Genomic DNA, 17,702 nt, shown 5'->3' on the forward strand with positions numbered 1-17,702 from the left:
GAAAGGAGATCGTAAATATATTTTATTCGAGCGACTTTTACACGCTAAAAATTCACACTATTCTGCCTTCTCGCCTGTTTGTTCGTTGTTTTCGTATAAAAAAACGAAACTAAGAACAGCGACACCAGCTTTCCGGCTTTGTGCTGGGGACGTCCAGAAAGCAATTAGCTTTGATCACTGTGTGGAAAAAAACCCTCATATCAAACAATTGCTATTTATTTGGACACTCCCCTATGTATGGGAGCTGGTTTTCCCCAACATCTTGGGGAATGACCTTGCAGCCACAGTTAAGTGCGGGATTTCATTCCCTCTATGGCATGGTGTTTGACCTCATTAAATTTACGCACACCTGTCACTTAACTTTTTAATTGTTAAATTAGAACACTTTTCAGTTCCTGTCCTGCCATGGCTGAGTGGTAAGATGTCAGGTTTTTTCACACTTTCTTTTCCACCTTTGTGTCAACGGTTCAGGTTTAAGCCAACCTACCTACTACAACTGTTTTTGTTTTTTCACCCACCTATAAACACTAATGATTCATTTGGAGCTTGTAATGACCTCGTGGTGGAGAAAATAAATATAACGAGATTCATTTCATTTTTCGCCAACTCCTGACCTAATTATCATTCAGTCAACAGCTTCTGATTGACGTTGCTAAATTTATACGCTTTTCACTTTCTTTGTCGTCTTAGCGCAGCAGTTAAATCTCAGGTTCTCCGCCTTCATGTCACGGGTTCGAACCTGCCTGTTTACAAACACTTTTTTCCCTTTATTTACACCTCCAAACACCCTGGGCAATACCAGCCACCCCCGCTAGTCTATAATATAAAAGCAAAAATGTGTGTGTGTGTGTGTGTGTGTGTGCGCACATCTTTTTCGTATGTCTGCCAAAGGCTTTTTGAGCGGGGGAGCAGGGGGGGGTCGCTCGGGGGTGGGGGTGGGGTTTCATTCTTTCTAAGAACTTTTTGGATCAAGTAAAGATTCGATACCCCTTAGCAGAAGACAAAGATAGGCGCACATTTCAAGTGACACCGATTGTTCGACCTTGACATTGCCGTTAGTTGTTTGTAAACACGTCAAATAGCAGACATGGTCGAATGTTCGCGAGCAAGATTTTTTTAAAAAATATATTTACAAAACTTTTAAAGATTTAGAAGAAAAAATATATTTACAAAACATTTTCTTTAATATTAAATATTTACAAAACTTTTAAGGATTAAAAAAAACCTTTTTATTTACACCAAACTTTTTAGTGCAAGTAACAAAACGAACGTAAATTTAACAAAATATATTAAAATAAATGGGTGTCTTTCTGAGTGCGTTTTTTTAATAAATTTACAGAACTTTAATAAAACTAATAATAATAATAAAAAATAAAAAAAAATGAACTATATCAATTACAAAACATTAGAAACTGAAAATTTTGGACGCTAAACTTACTTGTACTTAATTTGTCTTTATGGAGAAGTAAACAAATAGCAAGTTTTTTTTGTTTTTTTTTAAATAAAAATTATAAAAAGATTTGTATCTTGTGATACTACACTCCATCTTTATAAAAATAAAAGTTATAAAAGATATGTGAATAAAATATATTTTTTAAAATCTTGATTGTTTATACTTGTGATTTTATTATGCATAAAAATTGCCTTGGTCTAGAAGGATTTCTCCTTCATTGACCACCTACATACATCACACTTTAAATAAATATTGAATTGTATTAAAAACGCACAAAGAAAGAAAACACACACACACACAGTACATAAAATTAATCTTGGTTGCAAAAATCCAAACAAGTCAGTTATTTTATATTTGTTTCTGCCATTAAAAAGTTTGGTTATAATAATTTTATTTAAGTTTTTTTTAAAGTTATGTATTTTTTAATTGACATCATCCAAAATTCTCAGTTATAACCTCGGTTTATTTATTTATTTGGTATTATTTTACGACCTGCCCCAGTGTAGTATAAATACCCCCAATTACCCCATCTTAAGAATGTCTTTCGGAATAAACACCTCTCAACCTCGCCATGTTAAGAACGGCTTTTGAGGTTGGGGTGTTTATTCCGAAAGCTGTTCTTAACATAGGAAGGTTGGAGTGTTTATAATATGCTGGGGCACGTCGTAAAAATTTACCATTTATTTATATTATTATTATTAATAGTTTTATTAAAAAGTTCTGTATATATAGAAAAAGAACGCACTCAAAGACACCCATTTATTTATATATATTTTGTTTAAATACTTTGTTTTATTACTTACATTAAAAAGTTTTGTAAATATTTAATATTAAAGAAAATGTTTTGTAAATATATTTTTTCTTTTAAATCTTTAAAAGTTTTGTAAATATATTTTTAAAAAATCTTGCTTGTCTGCTATTTGACACGTTTACAAACAACCAACGGCAATGTCAAGGTCGAACAACTAGTGTTACTTGAAATGTTCACCAATCTTTGTCTTCTGCTACGAGATATCTAATCTTTACTTGATCCAACTTTTTATATACTCCCTAGATTATAATATGCCCGATTTACGAAAGGAGGTCATAAATATTTTTTATTTCGTCGACTTTTATGTAACAAAATTTGCGCTGAGATTTTCTCTACTACTATGGCGTGATGTTTGACCTAGAAAACCACATGTTTCTTTTTTAAATGTTTAATTTCACCCTTCCTCACTTCTCTGCCTGCGTAGCATCATAGTAAGTTGTCAGGCTATTCGCCTTCAAGGCTTCGGGTTCGAGCCAACCTCCCTACCAAATGCTGGGCACCCCCACTAATCTATAATATAAATCTCATCCGTCTGTTTAAATGTATGTATGTATGCATCTCTGCCTAAAATTTTTGACAAAAGCGACGGATTTTCATATCAGTATCTTTTTGAAGCTCAACCATTCGGACACCAAATATCAAAAAATTAGCTAAAAACATTAATTCCTTCACCCTAAACTAGGCACTTTTCTACAAGGAGGGGTCGCTTTTTTTGCCGATATTTTCTAACGTCATCCCCTCTTTTCGATTGACTAGCCTTAATTTAAACTTTCACGACTTTCGGTTTGGTGACGGACGCAACGGCAAAGATGTTGCATTTTTTTTCACATTCTTTTCCTGTATGGTATGGGTTTGAGCCTGCCTGCCTGCCTACTCCACTTTTTTTTTTTTTTGCTTAACACACATCTCCAAACACCCGGGCAGCGCCGGGCTAGTAGTTTTTAAATCAGTAATTAGTAGATTTCTTCTACGTCAATTGATATAAAACTTATATGACTGGATTCAAAATAAAATTTTCTTTAAAATGGTATTTTAATATTTTTTGTTGTGATTTGTATATTCCAAAAAATTGCAATTTAATTCCACCTATTAACAACGAAACACGTCGCGATGGCATGTCAGCGAGCAGTAGATGACTCTTTGGATGCACATGTCTGTTCATATAAATAATTATGCGGATGTTCTCCTAATCAAAGTTTCATATTTTAAAACAATAAGAGAAAAGAATTGTGTTTACCACGGAATTTGAACAAAACACGTGCGACTTTTCAGTAAAAAGTTAGGATATCTTGAAATTGAAGTTTTCCAGTACAAAATTCAATCACGATAGAAACATCATTCAAACGGTATGTAATAGCCAATATATTTATTTCTTTTGTTATAAAATTTGAAAAGAATTGGTTAAGGACTTTTTACATGAGCATCAATAGAAATAATAGCGAGCACCGATATTTGATCGTTTTTATTTTTGAGTGACATCTGTCAGGAGCGACATGCAATGCCAGCATGTAAATTGATAGAAAACATTTGTTTACAAAGTAGCTTATAGCAAGGAGATATATATATTTTTTATATTTATTTTTAACTAGCGAGGGATACCCGGCGTTGCCCGGGTGTTTGGAGGTGTGTGTGGTTTTGGGTAAATAAAAACTCCGAGGTGGGGGGGGGGGTTAAAAAAAAAAAAAATGTTTTGGAAATTAAAGTGTGGAAAAAAAAAAGTGCGACGGTTTTAACCATTGGGCCAGCGTGAGATGCTAACGGAAACATGTTTGAATTTATTTAACTTTACTTAGATTTTGCAGGTGCACGTTTTAATGACTTAATGAGGTCAAGTTTGACTGCGGGAACGCTTTTTTTTTTTTTTTTAATTTTCCCAAGATATTGGGGGTAGGGGGAAACAGCTCCACTTGTCGAAATTGAATAGCAATTGTCTTCTGATATAAGGAAATAATATTTCCATATTGAGTAAAGCTGATTGCTTTCGGACATTTCCGACGATCAAGACCGGAAAAATACCTAGACAATTAGTGTCGCTTTTATTATAAGAAAAGGCCTAACCCACATGCGACGAGCGAAAAATGTTGAATATTTATCTTCCCGAAGTCGAGCAAATTAAATAGACAGGTGAGCTCCGTTGTTAACTGTGAGATATTACGATTTATATGTGATATAAAAAGTTTTAAGAAGTTGTGAACCGACTGACTGCTTCTCTGAAAAAAGCCTTTTGTAGACATACAGAAAAAGCTAAGGTTTTGATCATGACAATTGATGTTTTATTTTAGGGTCGGAAAAATTTTTTTTCAAACAATATTCAAGTCAAACAAAAAAATTGAATAGAAAGTTTATTTGTATGAAACTAAATAAAAAAACATGTTTAAACAGGATAGAAATGTTTAATACAACAAATAAGATGTCCAAAAATGTTATTTTTATACATATATATATATTATATTCTGTCACTTAATAAATACTGAAGATTTCATTAAAATTGGTTGATTTCTTGAATTTTGGTAAATTTTTAAAATGGTGGGGGTCTGCAACTCTAAAACAGAGTTTCCCAAACTTCTGAAACGCTTTATTTAGAAACCCATTCTTAGCATGGGGATAAGTTGTTTTGTAACTATTCTATACTTTCACCTAACACTTTAATAAAAAATTATAATTATATTGTACTAACATTATTATTTAAAAACCTATTCTTAACATGGGGAGGGAGGTGTTTTGTAACTACTCTGTACTTTCACCTAACACTGTAATAAAAAAAAGGATAACGTAAAACTTGAATTTAACTTAAAAATACTATTTAAAAAAAATAGTGCTGTAATTTTGTTTTAATTCAACACTTTTTTATTTAAGGAAAACATTTCTTTTGATTTGATATGCTACAAGCCATATTTTGTTAATTTTTTTAATCCTGTTGTGGTGGCCATCTTGGATTTCTTAATCTCCATCTTGGATTTTTCATGATTTGATAATGACAAATGATCATTTCCATCAGAATAATACTTCATATAATGATAAAGCCTTACTTACCATCTTTCTTAGCTGTTTGTATGATGTTTCTACTTAAAGCCATTAAAATGAAACTGAAATATGCTAATTAGTCTGTAAGTTACCAAGTGAGGATGGTCATAAATACAGCCATCTGAACCTTCATGGTATTATGTGTTCAAAATTTCATCAAAATATCTTATCTCAAGATACAGCTTTTTAAAAATGGGTTAGTCTGTAAATTGTGCAAATTTCCTACCATTTTCAGTCACAAGCTTATATGCATTTGAATAGGATTGACTTAAAGTAAAATGTCCAGTGAACCACACATTTTTTGATGCTTTGAATGGTCATAACTCAAGTTCTAATGGGCCGATTTAAAAAAAAAAACAAAAAATAAAATAACTAAAGATAACATTTCCTTGTTTTTATGCTCTTTTCAATAAGGCTCGATTTGGTTTGTTGTAAAAGAAAAAAAGAATGGTTTCGTATTGCTAGTATACGTAAAAAGACCGAGACTAGCAGCATTACATTTGTGAGAGAAAGGTTGCAGAGAAGAATAAAGGGTGGAGCCAATGGACGTACAGATACATTTTCTGCACTTTATAAATAACCCTCAAATTTAGACCGAAACGTTGCAAGAATAACATCCAAGATGAAAAGCTTGGTAAGAATAATCAAAATGATCCAAATTATCAATCCTTATCTTTAAAAATTCCAAAATATAGAAAAAAAAAAAAAAAAAAAAAGATAACCTTCTTGGCTTCTTTCTTTGTCAGTGATTCCGTAAGAAGGCCGAGCGCATCCCCAACTGCCTGTCCATAAATTGTAGCATAGACACATTTGTATACACGGTTGATCTCTTTTGCAGGGAGCTGTAAAAATAGATATTAGAAAATGAGTTTAATGTCAGACACATTATCACAGCGATTGAGCAGCGAGTGTTAGATTAGATTGAAAGGTCGGTATGACAAACCCGTGAGTTTAGAGTGTAAAAATTAAACGTGATAACTTATTTATTTTTGTGAGAGTGAAGGAATTAATGTTTTTAGCCAATTTTTCGATATTTGGTAACCGAAAGGTCAAGCTTCAAAATGATACCGATCTCATGAAAATCCGTCGCCTCTGTCGAAAGTTTTAGGCATACATACATATATTTAAACAGATATGTGAAATTTATATTATAGATGAAGGAGTCCCCTGTAGAATTTCTACAGGTCCCCCTAGTAGCAAATAATCAGATTTTGGACCAATCAGAAAACTTTCTGAATTTATTTGAAATGGTCTTTCTGGGAGACAACTTAACCAAGTCTACGGATCAGTGTGCATCCCTCTGTTGGGTGCTCATATCTGCAACATCTCTCTCCACTCACAAACATTAACAAACACACACAATGACTGCTTGAATCTCTTAATGTCATCTGCCACTAAAATAACTCATCAATTGAAATATTTCTGATCTTTCTCATTGAACTATTTTTCTAATATAAAAACAAATGAACATTAACTTTTATGAATAACTTTCAATGAATTATAATTTATTTAATTAAAAGAAGTTTGATAATGATTTTCTGACTCATGTAATACACGGCTCTTAATTAATCGATTCAAACTTAAATGTCTCAGCTAACGAAACGCCTTTGTTTTATAAAAACGCTAAAATATTCAATGTTTTCCCTATTACTGTAAACTTTTAAGCATATATAAAATGTATCTTTTGTGAGTATATGCAAGAGGAATTCAAGCAATTGCACTTAAAGGGATGGCCAGAATTGTAAAAAGATCTTTTGGTTGGAATATATAAGATAACTGGCGAATGTTTGGCATTTTGTAGGATGCTCCATCCCCAGATTTAACCAACTGATACTTTATTTTTCTGTGCTAGATTAACAAATGAGAAATCCTTCTAGTCTGCAGCAATTATTTTTGTTCCGATCTAGAGTGCCTCTTTGGGATTTAACTGTGTCTTCGATTTAATTATTTGTCAATTTTATGTTTTTTTTAATTTACTTTGGAGAGGCAACTTAATTCTATTTCTAAAAGTAAAATAAAAAGTACACTGAAAAGAAAAAAAAAGATGAAATCAGCAAACATTCAGAGCAGATATAACAAAAAATGCTGCTTTCATTTTGTTAAATATTCCAAGCAGACGATTTTTATTCAATTTTGAATGTTTGTTATTGATTGGTTAATTTGAATCATGTGAAACAAAACCTTGGTCGTGATTGGTGGCAGACATAACAGGTTCTGCCTCATAATTTTATAAATATAGAATAAAACAACTGGTGATTGAGAGTATAGTTAAGAAAAATGGGCTGAAAAAAGAAAAAAGTTCAAATAAACAAATAACTGTTACCAAATCCAATCAAATTTACTTGTCTATTTATCTATGCTAGCGAGATCTGTGGAAATTCCACAGTGACATATTTCATATGTATTATATTGCTGATGGGCATTCTGTGGAGTTCAACATGAATGGAGACCACGTGATATTATTGTAATCCTTTTCTTAAAACTGTAAAAGTATCTAAGTAATCTGGTTAATGTAGTGTCAGAATATATCTGCTTATTACATTTATCTATAATATCCTTATACAAGTTTCTCACATATTTCCATTGTATGAAAAAGCATGGACAGAAACCCCACAATATCATTACACCAACTTTAGACACAACATATAATACCCTTGGATTCTAGTCAGAAGCTCAAGAAGGTATATTTTAGTTTTATATACGACCCAAAAACATCATTTCTTTTTTAATTTTTTTTTTTTTACATTGTGTCTTTGGAGTTAGGGAGATCCTATTTATTAAAAATTAAGATAGAAGGTAATAACATACTATGAACATTAAATTAGCGCATCTATATACTAATTTAATGTTTATTTTAATTTTATTAATAATTTAATTAAAAACTAATTTAATGTTAATTTTAATTTTATTAATAATTTAATTAAATACTAATGTAACTTAATCTTTGTACTAATTTAATGTTAATTTTAATAATAATTTAATTAAATACTAATTTAATTTAATCTATATACTAATTTAATGTTCGTAATGTGTTATCGCCTTCTATCCTCATTATTAATAATAGGATCTTCTGATCGAATGATTTATAACCTGAAAACCATGACACATGTACATACATTAAAGGTACTACAATATTAATATATAGATAATTTTCATGTGAGCTTAACGTTTGTAAAATTTATCATCAATGATTTTGTTGGCGTTACTTTTACTTCGCCAAATCAGCATGCTTTGCAAGATGGACGACAATCGTGCCAACACTTGCTTGTGAATTTCAGATTTAAAAGCTAGGGGAAAAAAACAAAATAGAAATTTAAACAGGGTTAGTGGAAGTGTAGGCCAAGTCCGAGGGTAGTTGCTAATCAAGTAAAGGGAAATTATTTTATTATTATATTTTAAGTCTGAAATTTGGAACCAAGTTCTGACAAAAAATATTGTCCATCTTGTAAAGTGGGCTGGCTTGGCTAAAATGATGATGATAAATGCATAGATAAATCTTTTTCTTGCATTTGGTAGCAGTTATTTATTTATTTAATTAGAATTCATTATTGAGATGCGTATTATTTATTAATTTATTTATTGCGGACTATTATTCTCATCTTTATTAGTTGTTGTTTCACAACGTTTTGGCTAACTATTCCTCTGACCGTCGTCAAGTGGTAACCGTGACGGGATTGGAACTCTGAATCCTTTCGGGGCCTGTAGCGCAGTGGATAGAGACGTTGAATCTCTACGGTTCCAGGTGAGTATTGTCTGAAGATAGCGATTTCAATCCTACCCAAAGCAGGCCAGAGGCTTAGTTGGCCAAAAACATGGTGAGACGACAACAACTATGGAGGGCAGTAATTGTGGAGATTCAGAGTTCCTATCTCGTCATGGTTACCACCTGACGAAGGCCAGAGGAATAGTTGGCCGAAACGTTGTAAACCAGCGACTAAAAAAGATGAGGATAATAGTCCGCAATAATTAAATTAACAGTTATTCATTGTCTATTTGTTTGTTGTTGTTTTTTTCCACTTCTTTTTTTCTTGTTAACTATAATGCACAATTTTCAAACAATTGATTATAGCAAAATTAATTTTCTAACAATTTGATCCAATTAATAATATGTTTCAAATATTTTCGATGAGCATTGATTATTTGGACAAGTGGTTATTTTCACAATGTTTTATCTTATGTAAACTGTAACAGGTATAGGTTATTTTAAAGAAAGTTTTAACGCAAATAGATCACAAATGAATAGATAAACAAAATTTGTTGCTGACTATTTACCCAATCATATTTCCCTTTAAATAATTCATGTCACACATATGAATTATCCTTTTGACCTTCTTTAAATGCAGCTTTTCAAATTCAAGAAGCTTATATAAAACTAGCAGGGGAACACCCAGATTTGCCCGGTCATAAAATATGCTTAAATATGATATTTTAATTTGTCCAGATTTCATATATAGAGTTGTGATTTCACAAGTAACAAGTGAAGTAGGCATGGTCCTCCGTGAGTGCACAGTGAACGAGGCATTAAAAAAAATGACTAAGTTCAGCATCCCCCCCCCTCTCCCAATTAGCCCTAAAACTTTTAGTAAAAGTTCCCAGGGGACGTCAAATCCTGATGAAAATGAACAAATGGTGCACTTTTAGGCCTTAACATATGTAAATTTTGAGTTGTGCACCATGCAAAAAAAAAAAAAAAAAAAGAAATGACTAAGGCCATCATTTGCCCCCCCCCCCCCCCAATATTTAGCCCAAAAGTCACAAAGGCCTTAACATATTAAAATTTGAGTTCAGCTCCATGCAAACTGCTATATAGACATAGACAGAAAATTTTGGACAAATATGGTAAAATAGTCCCAACAATGGAATGTTTTTATTAGCCTTAAAAGAGTCCCCGGGGTACACCCACGAGTAATGGCGAAGTATAGACGAACAAAATTACATAGAAATCAGTTATTTACAACTTTTAGAAAGTTTTATAAAAGGCATCAATTTTTTTAATAAGCACAAAAAGTGTCAATTTTAGCCATTTTAATCTGAAAAGCCACCCCTAGGGGAGGAGGACAACTGGAGTTTTCCCCGGAAAATCCGTTCTGTTACATTTTTACTTGTATCATGCTTAATGTTAGAAATTTTTGAAATTTTGCACTAAGACATGGTTATTAAGAAAAGTGTTATTAAGAAAAGACAGACGAACGGATAAGAGTGAATTTACAGGCTTACCCTCCTTTTGTTGGGGGACCAAAAAAAGTATTTGGGTACCATCAGCTAGAATCAAAACTGAAGCATTCAAAGCTGGTGATGTTATCACTATACCAATGTGACACGTATATAAACTGATTAAAAATTAAAAATAAACTAAATGTAAAAAATTAACATTTTTTTTCAATTCGACCCATTTTTGATCCATTAAAAACTATTTTAACCGGCATAAAAAAACTGCCCATAAATAATCCAATCATTTGAGACCCCTAGCGCTGCTCTGCAACTTTTAGTTTTGGAAGAGATAGAGTTTGAAAATATTGAGACAGACAGACAGACATAGTGCCGTTTATAAATTAGATTTTGGAAATTTTTTAGTATAGACAACAAAATGAAAAAGCGTAACAGTCATTAATCTTTGTCAAGTGTCATTACATTTTTACACTCCGACCCAACGCTGTGTATGAAAGTCTCGCAACGAACAAAGGAAAGAAATTCCACTCAGTGGCGTACCTAGAGTAAAAATCACACGGGCAGTCTGCTCAAATGTCACCCCACCGACATTGTGTCACCCCTCCTTTGCTGTCACCTGGACCCCACCCCCTTAGAAACAACACACACACACACATATATATATATATATATAAAACCACTTAATTCTTTTTCCAATAATGTTTCACAGTTAAAAGAAAATGAAATGAGTGTCATCAAATGATTTTCTTTCTTTCTTTCACAAAGGAGTCACCACTTATCAAGGCCCGGAGGCCACTCAAGGATAAGGTCAATGAGTGATTTCAAATGTACTATTAAAAACTACAAAAAATACAGGGTTTAGAGTTTTCAATAAACATTGGCAAAAATATTCTTCAGTTTCTAATATTTTAGAAAAGATCAAAAACTTTAATATATGATAAATGAATCCTATTTTTAAACTATTTTTGGGGTGACATAGTGTCACCTCTCTTCCACTGTCACCCGGAGCGGACCGCTCCCGCACCCCCTCTAGTGAACAAGCATGCCACTGATTCCACTTGGCTTTTTTCTCGTTGAGATGAGAGGCATTTATTCATGGTACTTTCAAAACCACACCTGCATCTTGTTTCTTTACATGTGCCCTCTGAGCACATGCTTAACAGTCATCCTTGACACGATTCCTTTTTGTTTTGTTTTTTCGCTTTTCTATTCTTTCTCTTTGTCCACTGTGATGTCACCTTGCTCAACGGCTTGGTCATTTCCATATATGGTCATGCTACTGCTGCTACATATGCATCAGCAGCCGTTACAAAAATGGTGAAAAAAATTATGTACAACAAATAAATATCAAAGGCAAGATATGTCGCTCTTCTACCTAGCTGAATAAATTTTTTGTGTTTTTACTTACTTTAAAGCGTTTATTCACTCTGAAAAGCGGGTAGTTTCAAGTGTTACATAAGAAAAATGCCTGACACATGACTCTTACATCTTTGAAATTTTGATATTAGCTCAAAAATAATTTTTTAAAAAATACTACATATGCAATAACTCTTACTGTAACATTTATCGAGTGAATTTCTATCCATATTTTGTTTCATTCTTGATTTTTGAACCATTATCCAGACTCCTAAGATGTGACCTTCTTGTGTTGGCGATTTTTACTTATTTTCATGTGACACTCGACACTACTAGTTTTATTTTTTTTAACTGAATAAGCACTTTAAAGTAAATAAAAAAACTTATGCTGCTAGGTAGAAGAGCGAGTTATCTTGCCTTTGATAGCATTTATTTGTTATATATTTATTTTTTTACCACTTTTTCAATCTGTTGTCTATTGTAAAATATACACAAGAAATATAAAAAACAAAAAGACTCCCGGACAACGTTGGGTGGATACAAATATTGATTATTTCCTTCTGAAATTTCAGGCATTTTTTACAATAGCCAATAAAACAAAAAAGGGGAAGGTTAAACAAAGTTAAATAAATGTTACCAAAAGCAAGATAAGTTACTCTTCTACCTAGCTGGATAAGATTTTTGTGTTTTAACTTATTTTAAAGTGCTAACTTACTTTGAAACAAAAGTAGTGTCAGGTATTTTGAGAAAGAATGAAAAAAGAAATGGTGGTTTTCTTATAGCTATTCGGACCCTCAATAACCATTCAAAAATCAAAAATTAAACAATATACAGGTGGAAATCCATCAAATAAATGTCATCAATTGTACGAAAATGTTATGTTCTCCCAGTATTGTTTAATTTTCTATTTTGAAGCAATTATAGAGGGTCGAAACCGATACAGCAGCTTTGGCCAAACGAGACAGTGAATGTATACCTGGCTGATTTAAGGAAGCTGGCCACGCTGTTTAGTGGAGCGAGCGATCAAATATTAGGATGCACCTTTCTGGCTGAACTCCTGGACAACGCTAGCCGACTACTGCGAGCATCGTCAAGGCTCAGTGAGTTGGGGCTAGACAAGTTGCTGGCCAGAGCCCGGAAGACAATGCGAAGCCGGTTTCATCAGCTGCAGAAGCACTCGCACCACCAACAAAGACGTGAAGTGTTATAAATGTGGCTGGCCAAACCATTTTTTCAGAGACTGCCGAAGCGGTGTGAAGGATGAGCCTTACCGAGGGATACGAAGACACATGCGTTGCTACCAATGCAACAAGTTGGGCCATGTAGCGAGAAGTTGTCCAGGAAACGGGCAAGGGGAGTAAGCTATAGCACCAGTCTTCTCCCCAGATCGCCACTAAACAAGGCGCTACCTATGGTGAGCGTGAGCGCTTTGCGCTCGTAGACACTGGGTGCATGCAGACTCTCATGCACAAGAGATGCTGTGATACATGGGATGAGATGAGGGTCTTGGCACTGACAGTTGGTGAGGGCTCGCTAGCCTATTGTGGAGTAAGCATCATCCGTATGAGTAACAACGATGGGCCTTCAGTAGCCGTGCGAGCCCTGGTTATAGATGGTGAGCTGCTTTGTTACGAATTGCTCCTTGGAATGGACGCTATCAAAGAATTGGGTGGCATCCGTATTGACGATGAGGGGGGAGTGTGGCTTTCTCGAGAAAGGTTACCGCAAAAATGTGCTCGTGTCTGTCTGTCCTACAGGCTGAGAAGGATAAACGAAAAGATCCAAGATGGGGACAGTGGTCTTTTAATGCCTATGGTCTCGCACAGTTCTCACACATGATTTTGAGGTGCACCCGGGCACCATAAAAACAGGTTGCTGGGGGTGTGTGGGCAGAAGCGTTCACACCTGTGTAGAGTGAACAGCGTCGTGTGACACGTCAGACTTTACTGAACTTGTTTACATTAGACTTGAAGGCAACGATATTGTAGTTGGTCAAGAAGCAAGCCAGCATGTTCCATAGGCGGACAGTTCTAAAAATTTATAAAAACTATTTATTTTTATATAAAACACATTATTAGACCCAAAGGCTGAAATAACAGCAGAAAAAATTTCATTTTTATTATTTTTACATCATTTTTTATTAGATTAAATTTTTTATTAGATTAAATGTTTTATTAGATTAAATGTTTTATCAGATTAAATTTTTTATCAGATTAAATGTACGATATTCAAAGCTGCTGTATTGCTTTTAAAATTTGGCCTTTCTAAGGTTTGACAGATTAGCTTTTTTAATGCCAAATTTGACTTTTTTACGCTCTTTCATAACAAACAAAATATGGTGGCAAAAAACATAGTTTATGAAAGAACATAAAGGCCAAATTTGGGTTTAAAAAGGCCAATCTGTCAAACCTTAGAAAGGCCAAATTAAAAAAGCAATACAGCAGCTTTGATTGTCGTACATTTAGTCTAATAAAAATGATTAAAAAAATAGCAAAAATGAATTTTTTTCGGTTTTATTTAAGACTAAGGGTCTAATAATGTGTTTTATATAAAAATAAATAGTTTTTATAATTTTTTTGTCTGCCAAATAATTTACGCTGCTAAACTACACATTTGCCTTCCAAAAAATTATATATATATATATATATATATATATACACACACACACACACAATAAATGAAAGTTACCAAAGGCCAGATAAATTACTCTTATACCTACCTGGATAAGTTTTGGTTCTTATGCAGGTTACGGACTGTGCTATTATTTCAGATGGGATTTTGAAGTGAAATTCAATTTTTTTACGGTTATCTTTTGTTGATTAAATTGTTAGGTGAAAGTACATGGTTAGAAAACAAAAATGGCTTTCTAAATAAGGTGTTTGTTAAGTTAGAGTCGGCAGATCGATTTTTTTACGACCTGCTCCAGTGTAGTATAAACACCCCCAACGACCCCATGTTAAGAACGGCTTTCGGAATACCCTTCCCCCACCTCCCATGGCTTTTGAGGTTATAATATGCTGGAGAACGTTGTAAAAATTTACCTCGATTTTTATATTGTTTTAAGCAAAAACAATATTACATACTTAATTTTCATATCGAAAATAGTGATATATCCAATTCATTGAGTAGAACAACTGTGAGAAAAATAAGTAAAACTTACTGGACCAGAGGAGGTCGGTGATTGGAGACGGGTCGGGTTTGTTTTTAATTAAACAAAACCGGTGAACAGTTGACTCTTGTTATATCTGTTGCCGCTGCTCTGATGAAAGTATTTGCATCTGAACGATTGTTACCAACTATTTAAAGGATTGCTTCCATTGGGGCAGGGCGTTTTTTTTTTTAATGACGGAAACGTTCAGTAGACGTCGTGAGTTGCCAATAATAAGAGTACCGACATGCAGGTTGGTCTCAAGCCTTGTGTTTATTGGTTCTTGATCAGAGCTGGGGTCGCAATCTTGCTAAATTTTGCAACCATCGTCCCCAGCCCTACTCTGATCTCCCCACTTTCCTTAGGTGTCGAAGGATTTTTGACATTTTGCGAAATTTCGCCTGTTACCAGGTGTGTTCCCCTTCTGTTTTTGTGTGTGTGTGTGTTTTTTCTTCCCCTTTTTTCTTTCCACTTTTACTCATCATGGCAGACGACTTATGGAATCAGATCTCTCTCCTGAAGACAAAGATTCGCGGCAGATTAAGGTGTCGTGGAGAAGAGGTTACTGCTCAGTTGTTCTCTATATTACAGGACCAAATTCGAGAGTATATAACGAAGATCAAGGTTCGTGTAACCAAATTACAGCTTTCTCCTTCTTCCGGAATTGAAGCAGAACAGTTAGAAGAAGAGTGGTTGTCTGAGCAGATGATTTTCAACAAGGAAATGGAAGACATTGCTGCTGTTCTGATTCCGGTGGATTCTACCAAAGATCGGACTCTCTCTTCAGGTGCTACTGATTTCCCGTCTGGAAGCCATGTGTCTTCCTTTATAGTGAAACCCCCGCAGATCCAAATTGTGGGACCAACATTTAGTGGTCTAGAGATGAACAAGGACCGCATGGGATTTCGCAACTTCCTATCACGCTTTGAGAATTGTGTGGCAGGTATGGCGGCAGATGCCGAAAGATTGAATTTTCTCTGTCCTACAAACCTTTGTTTTGATTAACCATTTGAATGTAACCAATAGTAATTATCTGGTTGCTCTCGATATCCTGCAAGAGGAATACTTGCATAGCGACAAAATTATTGATAACATTTTCCAGGATATCATAGACTATACTCCCAAACGTGAAAGGTCATACTCTGACCTAAGATGTTTTTTATCAAAAACTGGATCGCTACTAGATGAACTGGGTAAGTCCTTCACCTGTGACTTTTCTAATGAGCTTTCTGCTGGGGCTCGACTTTTGGCGAAAATAATTTTCTCAAAATTTCCCCGTGAATTGAAAGGAGAAGTAATCCAGCTGTCTGGGAGAAGGATACCTCCATTGTCTTCCATATTAAGGGATACTTGTGAGGCCATTAAGCGATTACTCATCACGGGAAGCGAAGGGCTCCAGCCTCCAGTTGATATCGACCACAGTTCATCCAGAAACCTCACTCCAAAACTTAGAGTCACTTATGTTCACAAGGATGCTTCTTATCAGGTGGCTTCGGACTTGGGAGCCTCGTGTAACCTTCCTCCTATAATATATGTAACCTTTGGTAAAAACGGCAAGACTGTTTCAGCTAATTGCTTGGTGGATACCGTGAGTGGATGCCCCTATTTATCTGGAGAGGTTTAAAGACCCTTGGGATGTTTGGAATCCTTCAGCCTTGACTGTGATCTGAAGCTGTCAACCTTGCTGGGGGAATGCGAGAGGCGCTTCCGAGAGGTAGTTCTGCACATTAACGTAGGCATTGGTCAAGCACAACCCTTCCCGGTATTAGTGGATGAAGTGTTGGATTTATCTGTTAATATATCTCAGTTGGATTCTCTACTGGACGAATTTTGGAAGGCCAACTACTCCCTTGCTGGAAGATTTGACCAGGGTTCCAGTAATGTGTCCATTAAGGGCATAGTTGGGCTTATTATTATTATCTTATTAGGTGCTTAGGCTCCTTACAGTTGGTACCCTGTTAGCAGGGGTGGGCCTTTCAGATTTCTGCAGGGATGGTTCCCTTTGGTGAGGTAGAGTCTTTCCGCACTCCTGACCAGTCACTTCCCCTACAGGGTGCTCATCTCCCCTTCCATTCTGTTTTGCATAATACTGCTCAGGTTAAATCTTCACAGTTGTGTTTTGTTTTAGAGAAAGAAGCAACATACTTGGATCTGCTTGCCGACTTCTTCCCCGATAGCCAAGTCCAGCGGGGACTCGACCGGATGTTCAGTGTAGAGTCATTAAGACTTCCTGAGCAAGAGGAATTCTCAGACTACGATCAGGAAAAAATAGCTGTTCCAGGAGTCCATTGTCCCTAGGGACAACAAGTATTATGTACAGTTGCCATGACATGTGGATAAATTGTCTAGGGTTCCTTCTAACCATGCAGTATCCCTGCGTATTTTGGACCATGTGGCTCGAAATTTAAAAAAGAGGGGAATCTATTAGGAGTATCTGAAGGTGTTTCGGCAGCAAGAGCAAGAAGGCATTATCAAGAAATCTTTGTACCTCCCCATCTTTTTAAGAATTATACATGGATCCCACATCGGCCCATCGTGAAATCAGATCCCACAACAACAAAATTACGTCCGGTCTTCAACTGCAGCTTGAAAACTGGTGATTCAGTGTCTTTAAATGAAGCAGCCTACCCAGGAGTAAATATGATCGGTGACATGCTAAGCTTATTGCTGTCTTTCTGGATGGAGGTGTATGTGCTCCTGACAGATATCAGAAAGGCCTTTCTGATGATACTCTTGGAATT

At 34.9% G+C, this 17,702-nt stretch overlaps 1 protein-coding gene across 1 annotated transcript in view; it reads right to left on the reverse strand.

The window, feature by feature from the left end:
• LOC145263139 (ADP-ribosylarginine hydrolase Tri1-like) overlaps positions 1-17,702 on the reverse strand; it is a 42,201-nt gene that overhangs the window by 20,089 nt on the left and 4,410 nt on the right. The window contains exon 2 of the mRNA XM_080120106.1: positions 6,011-6,130. Coding sequence (XP_079976232.1) covers positions 6,011-6,130 — 120 coding nt within the window. The remainder of the gene's footprint in view (positions 1-6,010; positions 6,131-17,702) is intronic.

The sequence above is a fragment of the Euprymna scolopes genome, chromosome 38 (assembly GCF_053919585.1).
Source record: "Euprymna scolopes isolate OS-2025 chromosome 38, ASM5391958v1, whole genome shotgun sequence".
In the NCBI taxonomy this organism is placed as follows: domain Eukaryota; kingdom Metazoa; phylum Mollusca; class Cephalopoda; order Sepiida; family Sepiolidae; genus Euprymna; species Euprymna scolopes.